The 17,923-nt window shown below is 51.5% G+C and overlaps 9 protein-coding genes across 9 annotated transcripts; 4 read left to right on the forward strand and 5 right to left on the reverse strand.

Annotated features, from left to right (window-relative positions):
• Positions 1–52: 52 nt before the first annotated feature.
• Positions 53–1,083, reverse strand: Asppvi_003627 (putative thiamine pyrophosphokinase; the record flags this gene model as incomplete). Its single annotated transcript, XM_043299588.1, has 2 exons — positions 53–995; positions 1,043–1,083. 2 exons carry the CDS (start codon positions 1,081–1,083, stop codon positions 53–55), a joined length of 984 nt encoding a protein of 327 aa, XP_043155523.1.
• Positions 1,084–2,387: 1,304 nt separating this feature from the next.
• Positions 2,388–3,607, forward strand: Asppvi_003628 (uncharacterized protein; the record flags this gene model as incomplete). The annotated part of the gene is made up of 2 exons (XM_043299589.1): positions 2,388–2,774; positions 2,831–3,607. 2 exons carry the CDS (start codon positions 2,388–2,390, stop codon positions 3,605–3,607), a joined length of 1,164 nt encoding a protein of 387 aa, XP_043155524.1.
• Positions 3,608–4,701: 1,094 nt separating this feature from the next.
• Asppvi_003629 (uncharacterized protein) lies at positions 4,702–6,615 on the forward strand (the record flags this gene model as incomplete). Its single annotated transcript, XM_043299590.1, has 7 exons — positions 4,702–4,860; positions 4,910–4,989; positions 5,038–5,218; positions 5,268–5,321; positions 5,403–5,897; positions 6,013–6,262; positions 6,317–6,615. 7 exons carry the CDS (start codon positions 4,702–4,704, stop codon positions 6,613–6,615), a joined length of 1,518 nt encoding a protein of 505 aa, XP_043155525.1.
• A 285-nt stretch (positions 6,616–6,900) lies between these two features.
• Positions 6,901–7,575, reverse strand: Asppvi_003630 (uncharacterized protein; the record flags this gene model as incomplete). Its single annotated transcript, XM_043299591.1, has 1 exon — positions 6,901–7,575. The coding sequence occupies one exon, from the start codon at positions 7,573–7,575 to the stop codon at positions 6,901–6,903; it is 675 nt and encodes a 224-aa protein (XP_043155526.1).
• Positions 7,576–7,822: 247 nt separating this feature from the next.
• Positions 7,823–8,973, reverse strand: Asppvi_003631 (NAD(P)-dependent alcohol dehydrogenase; the record flags this gene model as incomplete). The annotated part of the gene is made up of 3 exons (XM_043299592.1): positions 7,823–8,097; positions 8,165–8,626; positions 8,685–8,973. The coding sequence occupies 3 exons, from the start codon at positions 8,971–8,973 to the stop codon at positions 7,823–7,825; spliced, it is 1,026 nt and encodes a 341-aa protein (XP_043155527.1).
• Positions 8,974–9,429: 456 nt separating this feature from the next.
• On the reverse strand, positions 9,430–10,393 carry Asppvi_003632 (putative short chain oxidoreductase/dehydrogenase; the record flags this gene model as incomplete). The annotated part of the gene is made up of 3 exons (XM_043299593.1): positions 9,430–9,809; positions 9,859–10,040; positions 10,101–10,393. 3 exons carry the CDS (start codon positions 10,391–10,393, stop codon positions 9,430–9,432), a joined length of 855 nt encoding a protein of 284 aa, XP_043155528.1.
• A 1,845-nt stretch (positions 10,394–12,238) lies between these two features.
• Positions 12,239–13,182, forward strand: Asppvi_003633 (uncharacterized protein; the record flags this gene model as incomplete). Its single annotated transcript, XM_043299594.1, has 2 exons — positions 12,239–12,714; positions 12,780–13,182. The coding sequence occupies 2 exons, from the start codon at positions 12,239–12,241 to the stop codon at positions 13,180–13,182; spliced, it is 879 nt and encodes a 292-aa protein (XP_043155529.1).
• Positions 13,183–13,827: 645 nt separating this feature from the next.
• Positions 13,828–15,836, reverse strand: Asppvi_003634 (WD40 repeat domain-containing peptidylprolyl isomerase; the record flags this gene model as incomplete). Its single annotated transcript, XM_043299595.1, has 3 exons — positions 13,828–15,260; positions 15,314–15,691; positions 15,761–15,836. The coding sequence occupies 3 exons, from the start codon at positions 15,834–15,836 to the stop codon at positions 13,828–13,830; spliced, it is 1,887 nt and encodes a 628-aa protein (XP_043155530.1).
• Positions 15,837–16,095: 259 nt separating this feature from the next.
• Positions 16,096–17,878, forward strand: Asppvi_003635 (chaperonin-containing T-complex subunit CCT2; the record flags this gene model as incomplete). The annotated part of the gene is made up of 4 exons (XM_043299596.1): positions 16,096–16,098; positions 16,153–16,310; positions 16,389–17,763; positions 17,819–17,878. 4 exons carry the CDS (start codon positions 16,096–16,098, stop codon positions 17,876–17,878), a joined length of 1,596 nt encoding a protein of 531 aa, XP_043155531.1.
• Between the last annotated feature and the right edge of the window lie 45 nt (positions 17,879–17,923).

Below are 17,923 nucleotides of genomic sequence, written 5' to 3' on the forward strand. Positions count from 1 at the left end.
ATAACCTGCAAACATCATACCAGTATAAGATGTTCGGTTACTGATGTAAGGGTCATATTCTCCCAGCCCCAGGACTTGTAGCAAAAGGCAGCAATCTATGCAGCCTTGAAACAATCTCTGGGTAATCCTCGTCGTCCTCCGCTGTAATTAGGCCATGTCGGACAAAGAAGTCCACCATGACACTTGCACTTGCGGGCTTGAACCTCCCTTTTGCCATCGCATCCAGCACCTCCCGCACATCCATTAGATGAAACGCACAAACATCATCCTCATCCACCGGCTTGAGAACTACCTCGGGGCTGACCTCGAGATCATAAACATACAGTAAACCAGGATTCATTAGGCCTGACTCCCCGCCCGCCCGGTCATCACTGATATTGAACCACGTCACCGTGCCGGCAGCATGCGCCTTCCGCACCAAGCTCTCCTCCATCCCTGCCTCCTCCTCCGCCTCGCGAATCAAACACTCCATCGGCATCTCACCCGCCGCAACACCCCCCGCGACAGCATTATCCAGCATCCCCGGATACGTCGACTTCTTCGGATTCCGCTGCGGCACCCAAATCTTCAACCCAGACTTCGTCCGCGTGTACACAGTCATGTGCACACCGCGGCCGACAATCCCGAACAGGGATATAGCCGAGCGCTCGATACTCACGGGGAACCGGGCGCCGATGATGGGAAACCGCTCATCACGTCTCTTGCCCAGCCTTGGGAAGACGCCTCTTGCCCTGGCGAGCGCGATAAGGGCATCGAGGCTGCGCTCGCAGCGCTCTGTCCAGGTTTCTTGCTCGCGCGCATGGTCCTGTGGGAGGAGATGGATTTCCTTGTGCGGGGCGGGAAGCACATGGAAATCATCTGTCCAGGGCATGCGTTCAACGACAGACTCCACGAGATAGCCGTGGGGTCTGGGGTCGTTGGGGAGGAAGAATTTCCATAGTTTGGAGAGTTGTTGTTCATAAGCGGCTGTTTCGCCGGGTTGGTTGTAAGGGAAGCTGAGGTTGTTAGTGGTAATTCAATGATATAGGATACTGAACCTTACTTGTCGCAGTCTTTGACTATTTCTAGGATGGTTTTCTTCATTGCGGCTGATTTATTATGGCCAGTGGAAGTGTTGACCTGTGATGACATTTTTTGAGGCCCCACTATCAAAATGATATTTTTGGGTTCCGCGGCCCAACGCAAGCGGTAGATCTATCCGATCCACTCAGTGAGAAAGTGTAAGACGCGTCTCAACCACGCTGCAACTGAATCATGACCAATTCTATGAATCATGTTGTTTCATCCGAGTTGGCACAGAATACATAGCCAGTGGTCAGCGAGACATTGTCTGGCATGCATCGGCCCAGAATGTTTTAAATGTGACAAGTTTCGAAGAGGATGAGCTATTTTTCTCCGTCAGACCTTGCGTATATCAGCACATTTTTAGCGAGACAATGCGCAGTCTTTCAGAACCGAGCTCTATCATTGATGCTTAAGCCTGATAGATCAAGTATTCAGACCTCTGTGTCTCCGATGGACAATGGATTAGTTTGCGTTTGTGTCTTCTTTGCGGATATTGACACCATCTCTTCGATCCCGAAGGTGATCCCTGAGATCTGCCGGAGACTCTCGCCATTGAGTATCTGTGGCTTGATTATGTCAAGGCATTGCACCGAGCAACCATGAACCGCCAATGGCACTATAGCCCAATCAGCTGACCTCCAGCTCAATCATCAGTATAAGTAGCTAGATATCAGATCAAGCTGTTCGTACTCTTTCTCTTCTCTCATCCTCACTGCTCTCTTGCGCATTACAGAGACATTTTGCGCCTCGGTTTCACGCAAGTACTTCCTACACGCTTTACATATTGATACGACATACCCAGTAGACCTCCTAAGCAAGCATCAGTCAAATCTAGATCACCAAGACACTGTCTATATCAACAACTCACTAGGTAACTCTCAAACATAGTGGTCTCAACGGAGCGGTATATGCTGTCTTTGTTGCTGATAATTCCTTTATTTTGCTTCTAAAAGGTTTCATCAGACACTCACTCCTTGTTCCGCTCATACTAACATCAGTCTCGCATATAGGAGCTTTCAGAATTGATGCACATTCTGCACCATTGTGGACAAAGGCCTTCGTAGAAGCCTTCACGACTTTCTCACATATAATCGCAATCTCTTCTCAACTAGAATTCACTTAGAAGTGAGAAGTGAGCACTCTGGAGAAGTCTACTCTATATTCAGTTTTCATATCCGCTGCAGATTCCCACTTAATCCTTTCCCAAAATGGAAGGATGTGTTCCCCTCACCACCGGTCCCATCTTCTCTCTTATAGTGAATTTTTCTCTCCTGCTTGGACTTTTCATTCTATTCCGTCGTCTTAATGCCGTAATTCTGGCCATGGCTCAAGCCTCTCAACCTTCAGAAACCTTTTGCTCCCTGGCGAACAAGGAAACTCAGCATGAAGAAAACAACATCAACACAAAGGACAATGATAACACTACCTCTGAAAATATCTCCCCCAAAAGCTTCTCTCTTGGACCTGTTTATTCTGAAAAGACCACAGTAGTTTTACTCAATCCACGAAAATGCTCCAACATCCTGGACAGTCACTTGGACGATATTAGAGTCCCGACTCTGCAGCCTAAGACGCCTCAGAACCGGGTCCATCTCGCTGCCACCGATCCGAATCAGTTGAGAACGGTATCGCTGCAACGTACGGACTCTGATGTCCTGCTTGATGCTGGGATAGAGGATTTGATGATTCCGGTGTTGGAGCCCGAACGGGTGAGTGGTCTTAACGTAATAGCTGGTTGTGCTACTTCTGACAACTCGCTTCCCAGAAATCTCTGATCGTTGCTCGTGTACGCAAGAATTCCGACGTCCCGAAGCCTTACCGATCAGGGATGGACACTGTTCCCTGGGATGGCAATATCCGCTGGGCCATAAAGGGATGTAGTATATTTGATAATCAACAAGAAGAGGCCGATGCCTTCTCTTATCGTCCGAACCTCCTTTCTCGGCAACCGGTCTCAGATCTCTGGATTTTCCAATATGGGCTCCGATATATTCCTGCTGGACGGGAGTCCAATGTCTTTCGCACTGTCCGGATTGAGAAGCTCGCGTCAAACATGACTCTGAGCCAGGTACTGCCGTCTGTTCCGGGTGAGATCTACTCGGCTTCTCTCTGCAACACAAGCCCTATCACTGGATATAACACTGCTATCGTTGTGTTTGTGCTTGAGAAGGATGCACTAGACTTTGTTCGGAAATCAAAGGAAGGACTACCTTTGGGCTTCTGCGTGGCCAACGTAGCTCTCGTCCACACTCCGACTTACCCGATGACGTCCCAGATGAGCCACAACATTTTTCATCAGGGCTACACCCGGTGCCTGGTCATCACCAACCTTCGGAGGTCATTGAAGGAGGAGATTTACCGCGTACTGAAGCGGTCTGCCTACTACATCTATATTGAAAGCGTGGAGGAAGGACAGGTGGTGGGTGATATCTATGTCCGTTTCTATTCAATCAGGCTGGCCGCAGCCGCGTATGATCTCTTCCAAGGCCATCCGAGCTTCGAAAGATGCAGCATTAAGTTTCTTAGAAAGGCGGCAGAATGAAGGCTAGGCATCATGGAGATGGAAGTCGGGTTGGCATGGGTTAGGTAATAGTTTTTTTCTAAACAGGTTCTGGAAACATCTCTCGTGTTTGTTCATGATTCATAATTATGCACTGATAGCGGATCCTCTCATGATCTCCTCTTTTGTGTTAGGCTGTGGCAAGCCACGAGCCAACGGCGTCTAGCCAGTTTCAAAGAATTGGGTCGGACAAGTGGCCGATACGAGCTTCGTATTAGTGGTCAAAGCGCGATGCATAAGCAGAATTCCGCGTGGACATGGGGTATTGCTTTCCTTCGGACTTAAGGAAAAAAATTGCATCTTCCTACGCTTGTCTCCAACTGTGATCGTCAAGCACTAGCGCAGTAATAACAGCTTAGAGTTTTGACTTTCTGCACTTTCTGCCAAACATCCTTTGGCCATCCGTATTTTTAAGTTGTTAGAGAATAAGATTCCGCGACGATACTGCTCATGTTTGCCCTAAGTTTGTAGCCATCGAGGGTATCAACCCATATTCAAACAACACAATGTGTATGTTGTGACAGAAGTGGTCTAGTCAAGCCTTGAGCAAGTCAGCAAGCTGGGGATGCCCCGCGGGGTGTTGGGCCATCCCGCGCTAAGGCTCCCGCTTCCGGAAAGTAGAGATGGGGGCCCGGACTTGGCATTCCTCTGGTATGAGAAGTATGTTTCTTGCTTATCAATTAGTCTAGTAGACTAAGTTTTGGAGTCAAGAAGTGGAATTCCTGATTGATCGTCCACGCCGGTCATTGGACGGGACTTGTTGGGGAATTTGTGGAAGCGATGGTATCTAGCCATCCACCGCACCTCGGCCAGAACCCCTCAGTGGATGATGATCCTTGTCAATGTCGTATGTAGCGCGGAGGGATCTTGCTTATTTCACGCGGTATATTAGAGCTACTGAAGATCAGCGGTAGTGGGCGACTCAAGTTTTTTTTTTTCGTCGCCTTGCCTTCCCCTCATATCTTGTCCTGTCTTCCTTCCCTGTCATTAGTGCTTGTCTCCCGTCCTTATTCCCCCTACTTTACTCCTTATAAATACATACTCGTACTGCCGTGACTAACCGGCAAGCTATCATCATGTCACAACCGACGGATGAAAAAGCATCAGTCGACCAGGTACCCCGACCATCCGACGCGGAGAAGGGTTCTGGCTCGCATGAATTCGCGCCGAAATCAAAGCTCGAACTCTTCGAAGATCCCGATGAAGGGCTCAGTCCGGAGGAACGAGCTAAGATAGTACGATGGCTTAAATGTTTGAAAGAGTACCTTTGGCTGACCGACCTAGGATCGCGCGCTCGTTCGCAAGCTCGATATCAGGTTGATCCCATGGCTCAGCTTGTTGTATCTGATTTCATTTTTGGACCGGTATGTCCATCCTACGTGAATGCGACGAGCCATACTGACTCTCTAAAGTACAAATATCGGCAATGCAAAGCTAGCTGGCCTGCAGAAGGATCTCAAAATGACCAATGACCAATATAACGATAGCTTGACCATCTTCTTCATCTCGTACTCGATCTTCGAGCCGATCACCAATGTCCTGCTCAAGAAATGGCGACCGAGCGTGTTTATACCTGCTATCATGCTCGCATGGGTAGGTGCCACGTCGCTTTTGCTGCAAGTTCGAGCTAATTCAGATCTAGGGCATATGTATGACGTTGATGGGTGTCGTGCAGAATTGGTCTGGATTGATGGCGGTGTGTGCCTTCCTATAACCCCTCAGTCATTCGGTTCCCACATTTATTGTCATCCGACATGATGATGCTAACAAGCAGCAGGTCCGATGGTTTCTCGGACTCGCCGAAGCCGGTCTCTTTCCGGGGGTCGGCTATTTCCTCTCCTGCTGGTACAAGCGAGCAGAATTCGGTGTACGCATGGCCATCTTTTTCTCTGCCGCTGCGCTCGCTGGTTCTTTCGGAGGCCTTCTCGCTGCTGCCATTGCTCACATGGATGGAATTGGCGGTAAGGCAGGCTGGTCGTGGATTTTCATCCTGGAGGGTCTGGCAACCATCATCATCGGCTTCCTGTCATTCTGGATGGTCCATGACTTTCCCGATGAGGCCACGTTCCTGTCCGAGGCGGACCGCAAGCGTGTCCTGCGCCGCCTTGCGGAGGACCAACAGGCCAGTGCGGAGCATGAGCAGTTCAAGATGACCTATTTCTGGTCTAGTTTGAAAGACTGGAAGACCTATACCKGCGCTATTATTTACATGGGAGCGGATGGGTCTCTGTATGCATTCTCGCTTTTCGTGCCGACCATCATCAACCAGCTGGTGAGTTTGCGTAGGACAATTCGTGGTTTTATATGCTAACAGAGTCTAGGGTATGTTATAATACATTTTCGTCGAGTGAATTGACTAACAAGGACAAGGATACACTGCCATCAAGGCCCAGCTACTCAGTGTTCCACCATACGCGGCAGCGGCCATTGTTACCGTCGCTGTAGGTTTCATCGCTGACCGCACGCGCCAACGTGGTATTTGCAACATCCTCGTCTCTCTCGTCGGCATTGTTGGCTTCGCAATGCTCCTCGGCTGCAAATCAGCCGGAGCGCGGTATGCAGGGACATTCCTCGGTGCCATGGGCATCTATCCTGCCATTTCGAATACCATCTCCTGGGCTAGCAACAACACTGAAGGTGAGTGTTCCCGGGTCCATGAACATTCTGCAATATCTTGACAGCATGATCTAGGTGTGTACAAACGGGGTGTAACGCTCGGTATAGTCATCGGGTGGGGTAACCTCAACGGAATCGTGTCTTCCAACATCTACCGAGGCAAGGACGCGCCCAACTTCTATCCTGGCCATGGTACCGTGCTGGCGTATCTAGTCTTGTTCTTGTTCGGTGGTTCCGTGGTGCAGTATCTGCTCCTCAGACTCGAAAACCGCAAGCGTCTGCGCGGAGATCGGGATCATTGGGTTCAGGGATTGGACCGCAGCCAAATCGAACTCCTTGGAGATAAGAGGCCGGATTTCATTTACACGCTGTGAACGCGATATGATTGCTGATGATCGATAAATACCAATGAGATACACAACTTCCATGGTTGAGGCTGTACAAATGTTACCTGGTAGTTGAGGTAAAACGTCGTATGTGCCAACTATCCACCTTGCATCTCCCGGGGCATCTCCGGGAAACTGTATCGTGCAAATCGTCATGGGAGCTAGTGGTAACTGGCTCCGGCTTGATGTAGAAGGAACACAGGTTTGGGTCTGCACGTAGCAGAAATCGTTTCGTATCCGAATCGTCTGGTGTAATTCTCGCCATTGGTGCCCTTACCCCTCCATGCGATACAAGTTCACAATATCCTGATTCTTCTTCGGCCCCTTGACAACATGGCGACTCGACCAGCTCACAACTTCCCCAGACTCAGGCCGTACCCGGAACGCATACGCAGTCCGATACATATCATTGATGCACAGATGGTTCCCCCTCGCCATGATCACAGCCGTATCCTCTTCCGATCCGGGAACGAGCGGCGGCACCGGCGGCGTGACAAATGTCGGCTCCTTCGTGTCCACCGTCTCCGCATCGTCCTGCCCCTGCCCCTGCCCTTCAAAATCAAAGTTGTGAAACAGGTAATCCGCCTCGTCCTCCTCTTCCTGGACCTCCGGCTGTTTGGCAGTCGGCTTCACCTTCACAAACCAAACGCTTATCCCCCCATTCTCCGCCTGCCGCCAGATGTACTTCTTCGTCCAGCGTAGTCCCGGCCCGAATGTGTTCGGTAACTCGCCTTCCTCGCGGTAGACTACATCGCGGCGGTCGGAGGCGGCGGAGCCATGTCGCAGAGGGTGGAAGGACGCTGTGCCGCGGAGTTCGCCGTTGATGTCGAGGGGATTGTCGCTTTGGAGGGTGCGAAGGAGGGACCAGCGGCGGGAGGGTTGGCTGAGGGAGGTGAAGATGCCGTTCAGTAGACTGGGGGGAAGATTTGAAGCGCGGGTGGGAGGCATGGTGTTTGCGGGGTTAGTTAGGGGACAGGATAGTGTTGAATCAGTCATGTTGGGTGTTCCATTAGTTGTGTGGATGTTGACAACTGGGTATTTTGAGATGAAGCGGTGCGGTGATGATTTCTGGCGGGCTAGGAGTAGACGGGGCGGGCCGCGGCAAACCAACTCTCTGCAATCTAGACTACACACTCTAGTTTTCTACCACAACGCATAGATTCATCGTCAAAGGCCAATCTTTAATTTTACACGATCATCCCATTTTCTCTACAGCAGGCTTCCCCATCAAATGTCTCTGGCCGACAATAACTCCCCGGTACCGCATTTTGCCCTGCTCCAGGATCTGGAATGCAGCTTGGATTCCATCCTTTGTCATCGGCCATGTCATGATAATGGGCCGGATTCTGTGCAGTGACACGAATCGCAGCATCTTGCGGACAGCCACACGCGATGCTACCGCTGAGCCCTGAATCCGAATGCCGTTCGAGATAAGCGGCATGACTGGTAGCGGGGGTTGTTGCGTGCTCACTGTCAGCAGATAGATTGTACTGTCGGGAGACATAATCGGAAAGATTCTGGAATAGAGGTAAGCTACAATCTCTCGAAGTCAAGGATAGAGGCACCAACTTGGAAAAATCAGGCGGCTCATTTCCACACCAGAGAAGATGCTTTACCGGCCGCACAGCATCTCGCACAGCACCGTTCTCAAGTGTATGGAACTCGTTCGCTCCCAGGCCCTTCGCCTCGTCCTCCTTTGCGGCGGAGCTCGAGAACACAACCACGTCACATCCTAGCTTTGACGCAAACTGAATAGCCATATGGCCTAGTCCGCCGATCCCCTGGACCCCGACTCGGTCTCCAGGCTTGATATCGTAGCACGTCAAAGCACACCAGACAGTCGCTCCGCCGCACATCAGCGGAGCAGCATACTCAGGCTCCAGGTCATCTGGAAGCTTGATCAGCATGCTCTCGTGCCAGACGGCGTGGGTAGCGAATGCACCGATCTCGGTGTTCTCCTTGCCATACTGCTCGCGCTGCTGGCAATACTGATCGTGACCTGGCATTATATTATTACCATCAATCGGAAGGGGTTAAATCAAGAAAAACGTACATACCGCTAACGCAGAAGTCGCAATGTCCACACACCTTGCGCACCCAGCCGAAGCCAACCTTGTCGCCGACCTTGAAGTCGGTTACTGCGCTTCCAACGTCACGGACGGTGCCTGCGCCCTCGTGGCCAAGGGCAATGCCCTTGTTCTTGAATAGCCGGTCCGTTCCGCAGAGGCCCGCGTGCGAGATCTCAATGAAGACTTCCGAGGGCTGGATGGTGCGTCTGATCGTGTCGGGGTTGACGTCCCCGCTCTCGGAGCCTTTGAAGACATTGAATTCGATCGTTTTGGACATTGGCGCGGCTTTACAATGATGAATTAGATTCTGGAGTCTGCTGTCGAAGGATACGTATATAGTTTCTTCTCTCGACAGGCAGTCGTACCGCTTGTATATCGCAGGCAACGTCTAAATGAAGTCATAATCACGCTCTGAGGACATAATGGCGCCCACGGTACCGGTAGCAGCTCGCTACTACTGAACAATGGCCTTATTGGCGGACATATTGTCCGGCTTGGTGGCTGCAATGATGCTTTTCATTCACGATAGACCAATGCGTCACTCGTTAGGTGGAAACGAGTTGCCTAGGAACTTTAGACATATTGTTTAACTCCTGACTTTCAGTGGTCATAGTGGATTTGATGAATTCTTTCATCCTCGAAACATATCGGGTAGCACAAAGGGACACAATTCGCATTTGTCACTGTGGCCGGCCGAAAGAACTTTTTTGTCTTCAATCTATATTATTGGCATTCACAAATCGGTGCTGCAGGCAATCGCCTCCATCTCATCCAGATTCTTCCTCACTTCCTCCAGCTTGACCTTGGCCCGTGCGATGCAGTCCCGTCCCAACGGCAAGCGGAGACAACCGGTCTTGCCAGCACCTATACCGGTCCCTTGCACCACATCGATGATTCGCTCAACTGCCTTGACCGGATCACCTGCCTGTTTCCCGTTGTTGCTCTGGAAGACTTGTAGTACTTGATCGATGGTCGTGCCTTCGTACGCCGGGTTCAGTCCAGCGGCCGGGGTGGCATAGGCCGATAAGAAGTTCGTCCGAAAGGCGCCAGGCTCCACGATGAGAACTCGGATATTGAACGGGGCGACTTCTTTCGAAAGGGACTCTGAGAAACCTGGTGTTTGTCAGTCGAGCAGTCTTTTCGGACTTTCTTCTGAACATACCCTCTAGAGCAAACTTGCTGGCTGCGTAGAGTGAGCATGACGGCTGAGCCTGTAAACCTGCGATACTGCTTATGTTCACAATTGTACCGGACCTTTGGGCCCGCATGAACGGAAGAGCGGCTTTGATGACTCGCATAGGTCCGTAGACGTTGGTGTTGATCTGTTGGTGGATCTCCTCCTCACTGCGATCGTCAGATGAGGCTGATACACTCCAAGTGCAGACGAGTCATAACAAGGCATACCTCATATCCTCCACACTGCCGAGCAAAGCATAGCCTGCGTTGTTGACGACAACGTCAATCCGTCCTTGCTTCCGGATGGCCTCCTCGACTGTTTCCTTTGTGTCTGGTCGGGTCACGTCGAGCTGCAACCAGCTCCCACCTAACGACTCAATCTGGGGATAAGTCTGCGCTGCCTTGACAGGGTTTCGAGCCGTCGCGACGACTCGATGACCGGCTTTTAGCACGGCTTCTGCGAGGATGGCCCCGAAGCCGGATGAGGCGCCGGTGATGAGCCAGGCTTGAGGTGCTGCCATCGTACTGGTATTTCTGACTGTTACTATTACGATCGATCTCTCAATTGTCTATCTTATTGAACTCACGGCTTATTGAGGATATATATACTCTGTACCCGAGACCAGATGTTGCGACTGATGACTCAAATCGGTCCGCGTTGACGGGGCTAAGCTGTCGCAAAATCCGTCAACTCCGACGTTGATCATCATCATGTTGCAGGCATACGAGAGGATGGCCGGAAATAGACTGAAAAAAAGGTGTTAGGATTTTCGCCGACCGCGTCTCCCTCGTCCTGCCAGTGCCCATATCAATAAAGAGGGTAGAACATGACAATATCCCAAGCTCTCAAATATAGTCCAGTAAAAATATCTCAAGCAATCAGAGGACGGGAAAAGCATAGCGAAACTCGCAACAAACATTCCTAGCATGGTCTGTCAGCTTTTTGGTGAACAACCATCTCAACCGGAGCGACGTCGGTCGCAATCGTCGCATCACATCAAGATCGCCACGAAAGAAACGATACTATTCGATGTTAAAATAAGAATTAACCTTTAAGAAGTCGAGGATTCGATCGAGCTTCTTCAAGCGATGCTCAGGCCGACATTCCTCCCCCTGGCAAAGTCGACCTGTGTCCAGCGTACAAATCGAAGCTCTCACGTTCTGGACCACTTGAGCGGTCGATCCATTCCGCGGATCCCTTCCCGCTCTAGCAATGCCAGGTTCTGTCAGTGACCATGAGAAGTGAGTTTTGAGTTTCTATCTGGATATGAGGTCACAGTGACTTTACTCCGTGATAGCTCGGAAGCTCAATCTCTATCTAGCTCCATGGTTGGAGTTTGAATCTGGTCGAATAGATCACGCCAAGAATAACAGCAAGGACAATAGTGGGAATACTAGTAGTAGTACAAAACGTTGCATTGCTTTTTTTAGCCTACGCAGAATGGAGCACAGAAGCACTGTAAGCACTGTACACGCAGAGGGAGGCACAAACCTCCAACTCACATTGTATCACTATAAGCCAAGTTTCGATGCTTCTTTATCTAATCGACAGACAGCTCATGTAGACATTGAGATGGCATTGTGCCGCAACCGGACATGGTCATTTTGAATCTTCCATGCTACTGTACAGCGTCAAGTTGCAGGTGTAACCTTAAGGTGACAGAAAAGTGGATAACGTCTTGAGTGCCTCAATAGTCAATACTGCCTGGGTGCCTGACCCTGGGGAAATTGGATCCTTTGGAGACGCAATTTAGATCCAAGGATACATTGGCTGCTGCCAACCAGGATTTGAGCATGCAATCGAATCAATTGCATTGAATCATCCGCTAGACAAGAACTAAGGTAAATCAAGTGCGTCTAGTCTTCCATCGTCGCTCCGGCCGCTTGCGGAGCAGCTTTTTCCTCCTGCCTATTTGACTATTATTGAGTCCACCATTTATCCACGCGGGCTGTTTAATTTACTCCAGGCTGTCTCCATAATCAAGTGTCTGTGCCTGGATTTCACTAAATAATTATTATTAACAAGTCAGGCGAAATACTCTGCCGCTGAGTCCTGAGCCCTGTTCCGAATTTGTTTCTTCCTTGTCCTGTCTTTTCTGCTCCTCTGCTCTCTCGTTTTCTTTCCTTGCCCAATCCGTCTCCCTCGTTGATCATCCGTTATCTCATCTAATCGAAGCATTCTTTCGATCTCATCTATCGACCATTGCTTGTCATTCCTTTGATCCTCTTCCTCTTTTTACATTAAAGTATCCTGTTCCTCCGTCCCCTTTCATCCTCATTCTTCGCCTTTTCGTATGATGGTGGGCCGTCTATTCCTGTGAGCTTCCCACCCGACGGTCTCCACCGGAGTCTCAACCTGCGTCGTCATGGCATATGGGCTGTTGGCCTGGACTGCCAACAATGCTGTTCTCAAGCCAACCTGTCGACTATTCCATCTGTTGATAATCGCCTTCCTCCTCACGACCACTGTTCTCGCGACTACCGACACCATCTTACCTTCCGCCGCTTCCGCTTCGTTCCCAGCATGCGGTCTGTCATGCTCAGTGCTCCAGCAGGCAGCGGGCAGCTGCCTGGCTAGTCCAGAAGACACACACGCAGTCCATGTCTCTTGCTTCTGCCAGTCGTCTCTGATATCTCAACTCAAAACTTCTCCTGATGGCCCCTGCGACTCGTCCTGCACCAGCGAAACCGATAAAAAGTTGTTGCAGACATGGTACATCAACTATTGCAATTCTGGAGGCAATTCTGAAGGGGCCACGACAACAACCGCATCAGCTGCTGCGGCGACCACATCTGCCTCAGGCTCAAACGTACAGGCCGAGCAGTCCAAACCCAAGACCTGGTAAGCATACCGCGGCATGGCGCCCCGAATTCTTCCATATCCCGCTACTGACAACATTCTTGCAGGTGGGACGGGCACTACAAATGGGTCATCATGGTTATTGTCCTCATCATCGTATTCAGTATCATTGCCGCGGTAGCCACGTGGCTCAAGAAACGCCACGATGCCAAATATCCCAATCTCTATCATGGCGTCGGCGGCAGCGGCAGTGGAACAGAGAGCGGATTTTTCGCCGGCCGCGCGCGTGACCACAGTCCCGGTCCCGGTCATCCTGGTCAATTCTCGTCGAACCTGGGCGGTCTTGCACCTCCGCCTCGGTCAAGTTACCCAAAGTCCGCTTCAATCGCCAGTAGTTCGCGAACAGAGGTCGTACCCTCCAAAGCGCGGTCTGGCCAGCCTTCGTCGCGTTTGGCAAAGACACCCCAGTCGGCGGACGACGACCTCGAGATTCGGGAGGTTACTCGATGATTCGTGGCCGGTTGTTTGTCCTTTTTTTTTTTGGTGATTTTGACAAATTCCCTAGTCGAATGACGCGAAGGTTCAGCAGCCAGCTCATCGCGGTTGCGACCCCGTTCCTCCTTGGATTTTGTTCGGTGTTTTGGTACTCGGTGATATGACCAACACCTCAAGCTTGCATATATTCGGCGTTTACGTGTCCATCTTTTGAATCTTCTTGAAAATGTTTCTCCTCGCTGTTGAATCAGTGCGCATTTTTAATAGTGTAGTACGATGTTTGTCAGTACCTACGTTGTCCGGCCTTCTTGGCTCCCTTTCTCTGTTCTATCTTTTGCGGGATATAGTACCTTTGATTCCCCTCAGGTGGCGTTCTCTGAGCTTTGGGATCTCTTTGGCTTGCAATGTCTAGCTAGGTCTTTCCTTGGCTCTGTCCTGTCAGATGTAACAGGATACAGAGGCGCCCCGTAGCCTGCTCCGAGGCCGAGCGGTCTTTTCACAATGGCTCTCTAAGCTAATCTTGCCGTTCAAAACCTGAAAGAAAAATAATTCTTGGCTCTTGCTAGATACGCACAGGGTAATTTACATGCAAATAGATGCTTCAGAGTAAACGGCAGTCGTTATGAGGCGTTCAGAAAAGAAATCCTTGACCGCACTGGCTCAAGTCACAGTAATGCTCACGATCTTGATGTCCTGCTCCGGCTTCTCCTTGTATGTTTTGGTGTTTTCGATCTTGTGTATGACGTCCAGCCCTTGCACCGCCCGTCCAAAAATAGTATGTTTACCATCCAGCCAAGGCGTCTTCTCCGTCGTGATGAAGAATTGACTGCCGTTGGTGTTGGGCCCCGCGTTGGCCATGGACAGTGTATACGGTTTATCATGCTTCAGACTCGAGAACTCATCCTCGAACTCCCCACCCCAGATCGATTCGCCGCCCGTCCCGTCACCGAGGGGATCACCGCCCTGGATCATGAATTTGCGGATCACCCGGTGGAAGATAGTATTATTATAGTACCCATTGCGCGCATGGGTGACGAAATTCTCGACTGCCTTGGGCGCCGCCTGCGGGAAGAGCCGCAGGTGGATGTCCCCCATTGTGGTGTGGAGGATGGCCGAGGTGCCCGTCTCAACGGCCTTTTTGGCGGTTGTCTCGCGCGCGTCGGCCTGCGTGGGCCGTTCGTTCTGCACGTCCCGGCTGGATTTGGAGATGTCAGTTTCGTTGGTGAAGAGGTAGAAGCGGATCTTTGCGAAGCCCGTTGAGACGAGGATGGGGTCTCGTTCTTCGGATTCCTGGAGGAGAGGGTTGGCGCTCGCGGCCATGGAGACTGTCATGATGCCTTTCTTTTGTGGTTGGCCTTGATACATGGCCAGGTTGAGGGGGCGGAAGGGCTCGTCCTTTGCGTAGACGCGTACGACACGGTTGGTGTAGGTGTTGATGCACTTGGCGCCGTAGAGGGAGCCGTAGAGTACAAAGTGGCCTGATTCGTCGAAGATCACGTTGATTTTGGGTTGGGTGATGGGATTCTCGAGTTCGCGTTCAACGGCGAGGCGGCGGCCGAATTCCACCTCATCGAGTGGGTAGAGGGCTGTGCCGGCTTGCTGCATTTCTGTGATGGTGGTGAGAGATTCGTCGTATTTCCGGTAGAGCTTCCCCGTCGCAAAGTCGAAGACTCGGACCTGCCGGTCGGGAAACGAGACGGTTGCAAATTGCTCGCCCGGTGGTGATATTGTGATGGATGCGGGTACGGATTTGGATTTCTTGAACTCGAACAGGTTCGTGGAGGATTTGAGCTCGAATACGTTATCCGGCTTCTCATACGAGCCATCACTCGCGCGCCAGTACTCGACCATTCCGGACTGATCGGCTGAAATGACACAGTTGTAAGCGTTGTTGAAGGCGATGGCTGCCACTGGGCTACGGTGGATCGATTTGACGGTGTTTAAAGGAGTGGAATTCTCTCCACGGCCATCAAAGACATGTATCATCGGACTGTTCTCGTCCGTCACGGCCAGCAACGGGAGGGATGCGCCGCGAGGGTGAACCCAGCAGACACAGCGTGGTGTGAAGTCTAAGGAGAGCATGGCCAGTAAATCTGGACACGCGATTAGTGGGCAAATTATAATTCACAGCCCCAATCAAGCCTACCGAAAGTGATAACGTCAAAGATCTTGATCGTCTTGTCCGCACCAGCCGTCGCAAAACTCCTTCCGTCGGCGCTGACGCTGACACTCTTGATCTCCGCAGGATGCGCCCGGAATTCCTTGACGAACTCGACCCCGATGGCCATTTTCTTCCAAAACTTCACAATACCGTCCATTGACGACGTGATAAGAAAGTCTGTGTAGGGAGTCATCGTAACGAAGGACAGCTGCTCCTTGTGCATAAGCGATTTCGAGTACCGCGCAGACACCGGCAGCGCATTCACGTAGACCTTCTCGAAGGGCAGCTTGCGTCGCTTTTTCTTCGGCGCATCGGCGGAGGGTAGCGCTGGACCAAAGTCATCGTCCGAGGATGAGCCATTTCCTAAAAGCCTAGATCAGTTTTCCTGTTTTCAGTCGGAATCAGACGCCGTTCGGGAAGGGTCCAACGCACCATCCTCTTCATCTTCAATGGCAGCATGAGGACGCTTATTGACTGCAAGCTTCGCTTGCTCGTCAGTATCCGCCATTGTGAAAGATAAATAGAAAAGATTTCTTTTGAGAGGGAACAGCAAGGAGCACGCTTGAATTGAATCGAGTGGGACTGTTAAGAGGGACTTCTTAGGCGGGCGGTCTGTAGCTACAACTTGAGCTCGGGCCACATCGCGAACTTTTCTGGACGTCCCGCATTATTATTGAATCCTCAACGGTGATTTCGAACCAGTATTCCCCCTGAGCTGCCTGCTTTCCTCCCGCCGGTAGCTACCTTCTAATTATCTATTATTCATCATGGTTTGTCGTCTTTTATACTAACACTTTAATTTACAAAATGCTGACCACCTGCAGGCGTCCTTCGCCAATCCCACGCAGATCTTTGCCGACGACGTCGTCGAAGAAAAGGGCGAGAATGCCCGTCTGTCCGCCTTTGTCGGTGCCATCGCTGTTGGTGACTTGGTGAAAAGCACATTAGGTCCTAAGGGAATGGACAAGATCCTTCAGTCAGCGTACGTGGGGGTGGTCTCCTGAGAATGCGGGGTTCGTTGTAATTGAGCTTGCCAGAACTGACTTTCGGGGTAAAATAGGTCGACCGGCGACATCCTCGTAACAAATGACGGTGCTACTATCCTCAAATCTATTGCCCTCGATAACGCCGCGGCCAAGGTGCTGGTGAACATCTCCAAGGTCCAGGACGATGAAGTCGGTGACGGAACGACATCCGTGACGGTGTTGGCAGCGGAGTTGCTGCGTGAGGCAGAGAAGCTCGTGAACCGCAAGATCCATCCTCAGACCATCATCGAAGGCTACCGGATAGCCAGCAAGGCTGCTCTGGAGGCCCTTGAGAAGGCTGCCGTCGACCGAAGCAAGGATATGGAGGCTTTCCGGAAAGATCTTCACGCTATCGCTCGGACAACCCTCAGCTCCAAGGTGCTGGCTCAGGACCGCGAACACTTTGCTGCTCTCGCCTGCGATGCAGTTCTCCGGTTGAAGGGCTCGACCGACCTCAGCCACATCCAGATCATCAAAAAGGCCGGCGGCAAGCTCAGCGACTCGTACCTGGACGAAGGCTTCATCCTTGACAAGAAGATCGGTGTGAACCAGCCCAAGCGCTTGGAGAATGCCAAGATTCTTGTTGCCAACACCGCCATGGACACTGACAAGGTCAAGATCTTCGGTGCACGGGTCAAGGTCGAGTCAACGGGCAAACTGGCCGAGCTGGAGAAGGCAGAGCGCGAAAAGATGAGAGCCAAGGTTGAGCGGATCAAGTCTCACGGCATCAACTGCTTCGTCAACCGTCAACTCATCTACAACTGGCCCGAGCAGCTGTTCACCGAGGCAGGTATCATGTCCATCGAGCATGCCGACTTCGACGGCATTGAGCGTCTTGCCCTGGTCACTGGTGGTGAGATTGCTTCGACCTTCGATCACCCCGAACAGGTCAAGCTTGGCCAGTGCGATGTTATTGAGGAAGTTATCATTGGCGAGGATACCCTCATCAAGTTCTCGGGCGTGGCTGCCGGTCAGGCATGCACCATCGTGCTGCGCGGTGCCACCGAGCAGCTTCTCGATGAGGCAGAGCGGTCTCTCCACGATGCTCTGGCTGTTCTCTCTCAGACTGTCAAGGATCCCCGGGTCACACTGGGCGGTGGCTGTGCCGAGATGGTGATGTCCAAGGCCGTCGAACAGGCGGCCCAGAACACTACCGGCAAGAAGCAGCTGGCTGTGGACGCATTCTCCTACGCTCTTCGGCAATTGCCTACTATCCTGGCCGACAATGCCGGTTTGGACTCGAGCGATCTGGTTACAAGACTCCGCCAGGCCATCAACAACGGCATGACCAGTTCCGGTCTGGATTTGCTTACCCCTGGCGGTGGTATTGCTGATATGCGGGAGTTGGGTGTTGTGGAGAGCTACAAGCTGAAGAAGGCGGTTGTTTCCTCGGCATCAGAAGCCGCGGAGGTAAGCATGGTCGTTTACTTGATTTTCAGAACTCTTAGCTAACAACACTCTACAGCTTCTCCTGCGTGTCGACAACATTATCCGGGCTGCTCCTCGCAGACGCGAGCGTATGTGAAGGATGGGAGAAAATAGTTTGTCTTCAGTACAGGATTTACGATAC

The sequence above is a fragment of the Aspergillus pseudoviridinutans genome, assembly GCF_018340605.1.
Source record: "Aspergillus pseudoviridinutans IFM 55266 DNA, scaffold_2, whole genome shotgun sequence".
NCBI classification, from domain to species: Eukaryota; Fungi; Ascomycota; class Eurotiomycetes; order Eurotiales; family Aspergillaceae; genus Aspergillus; species Aspergillus pseudoviridinutans.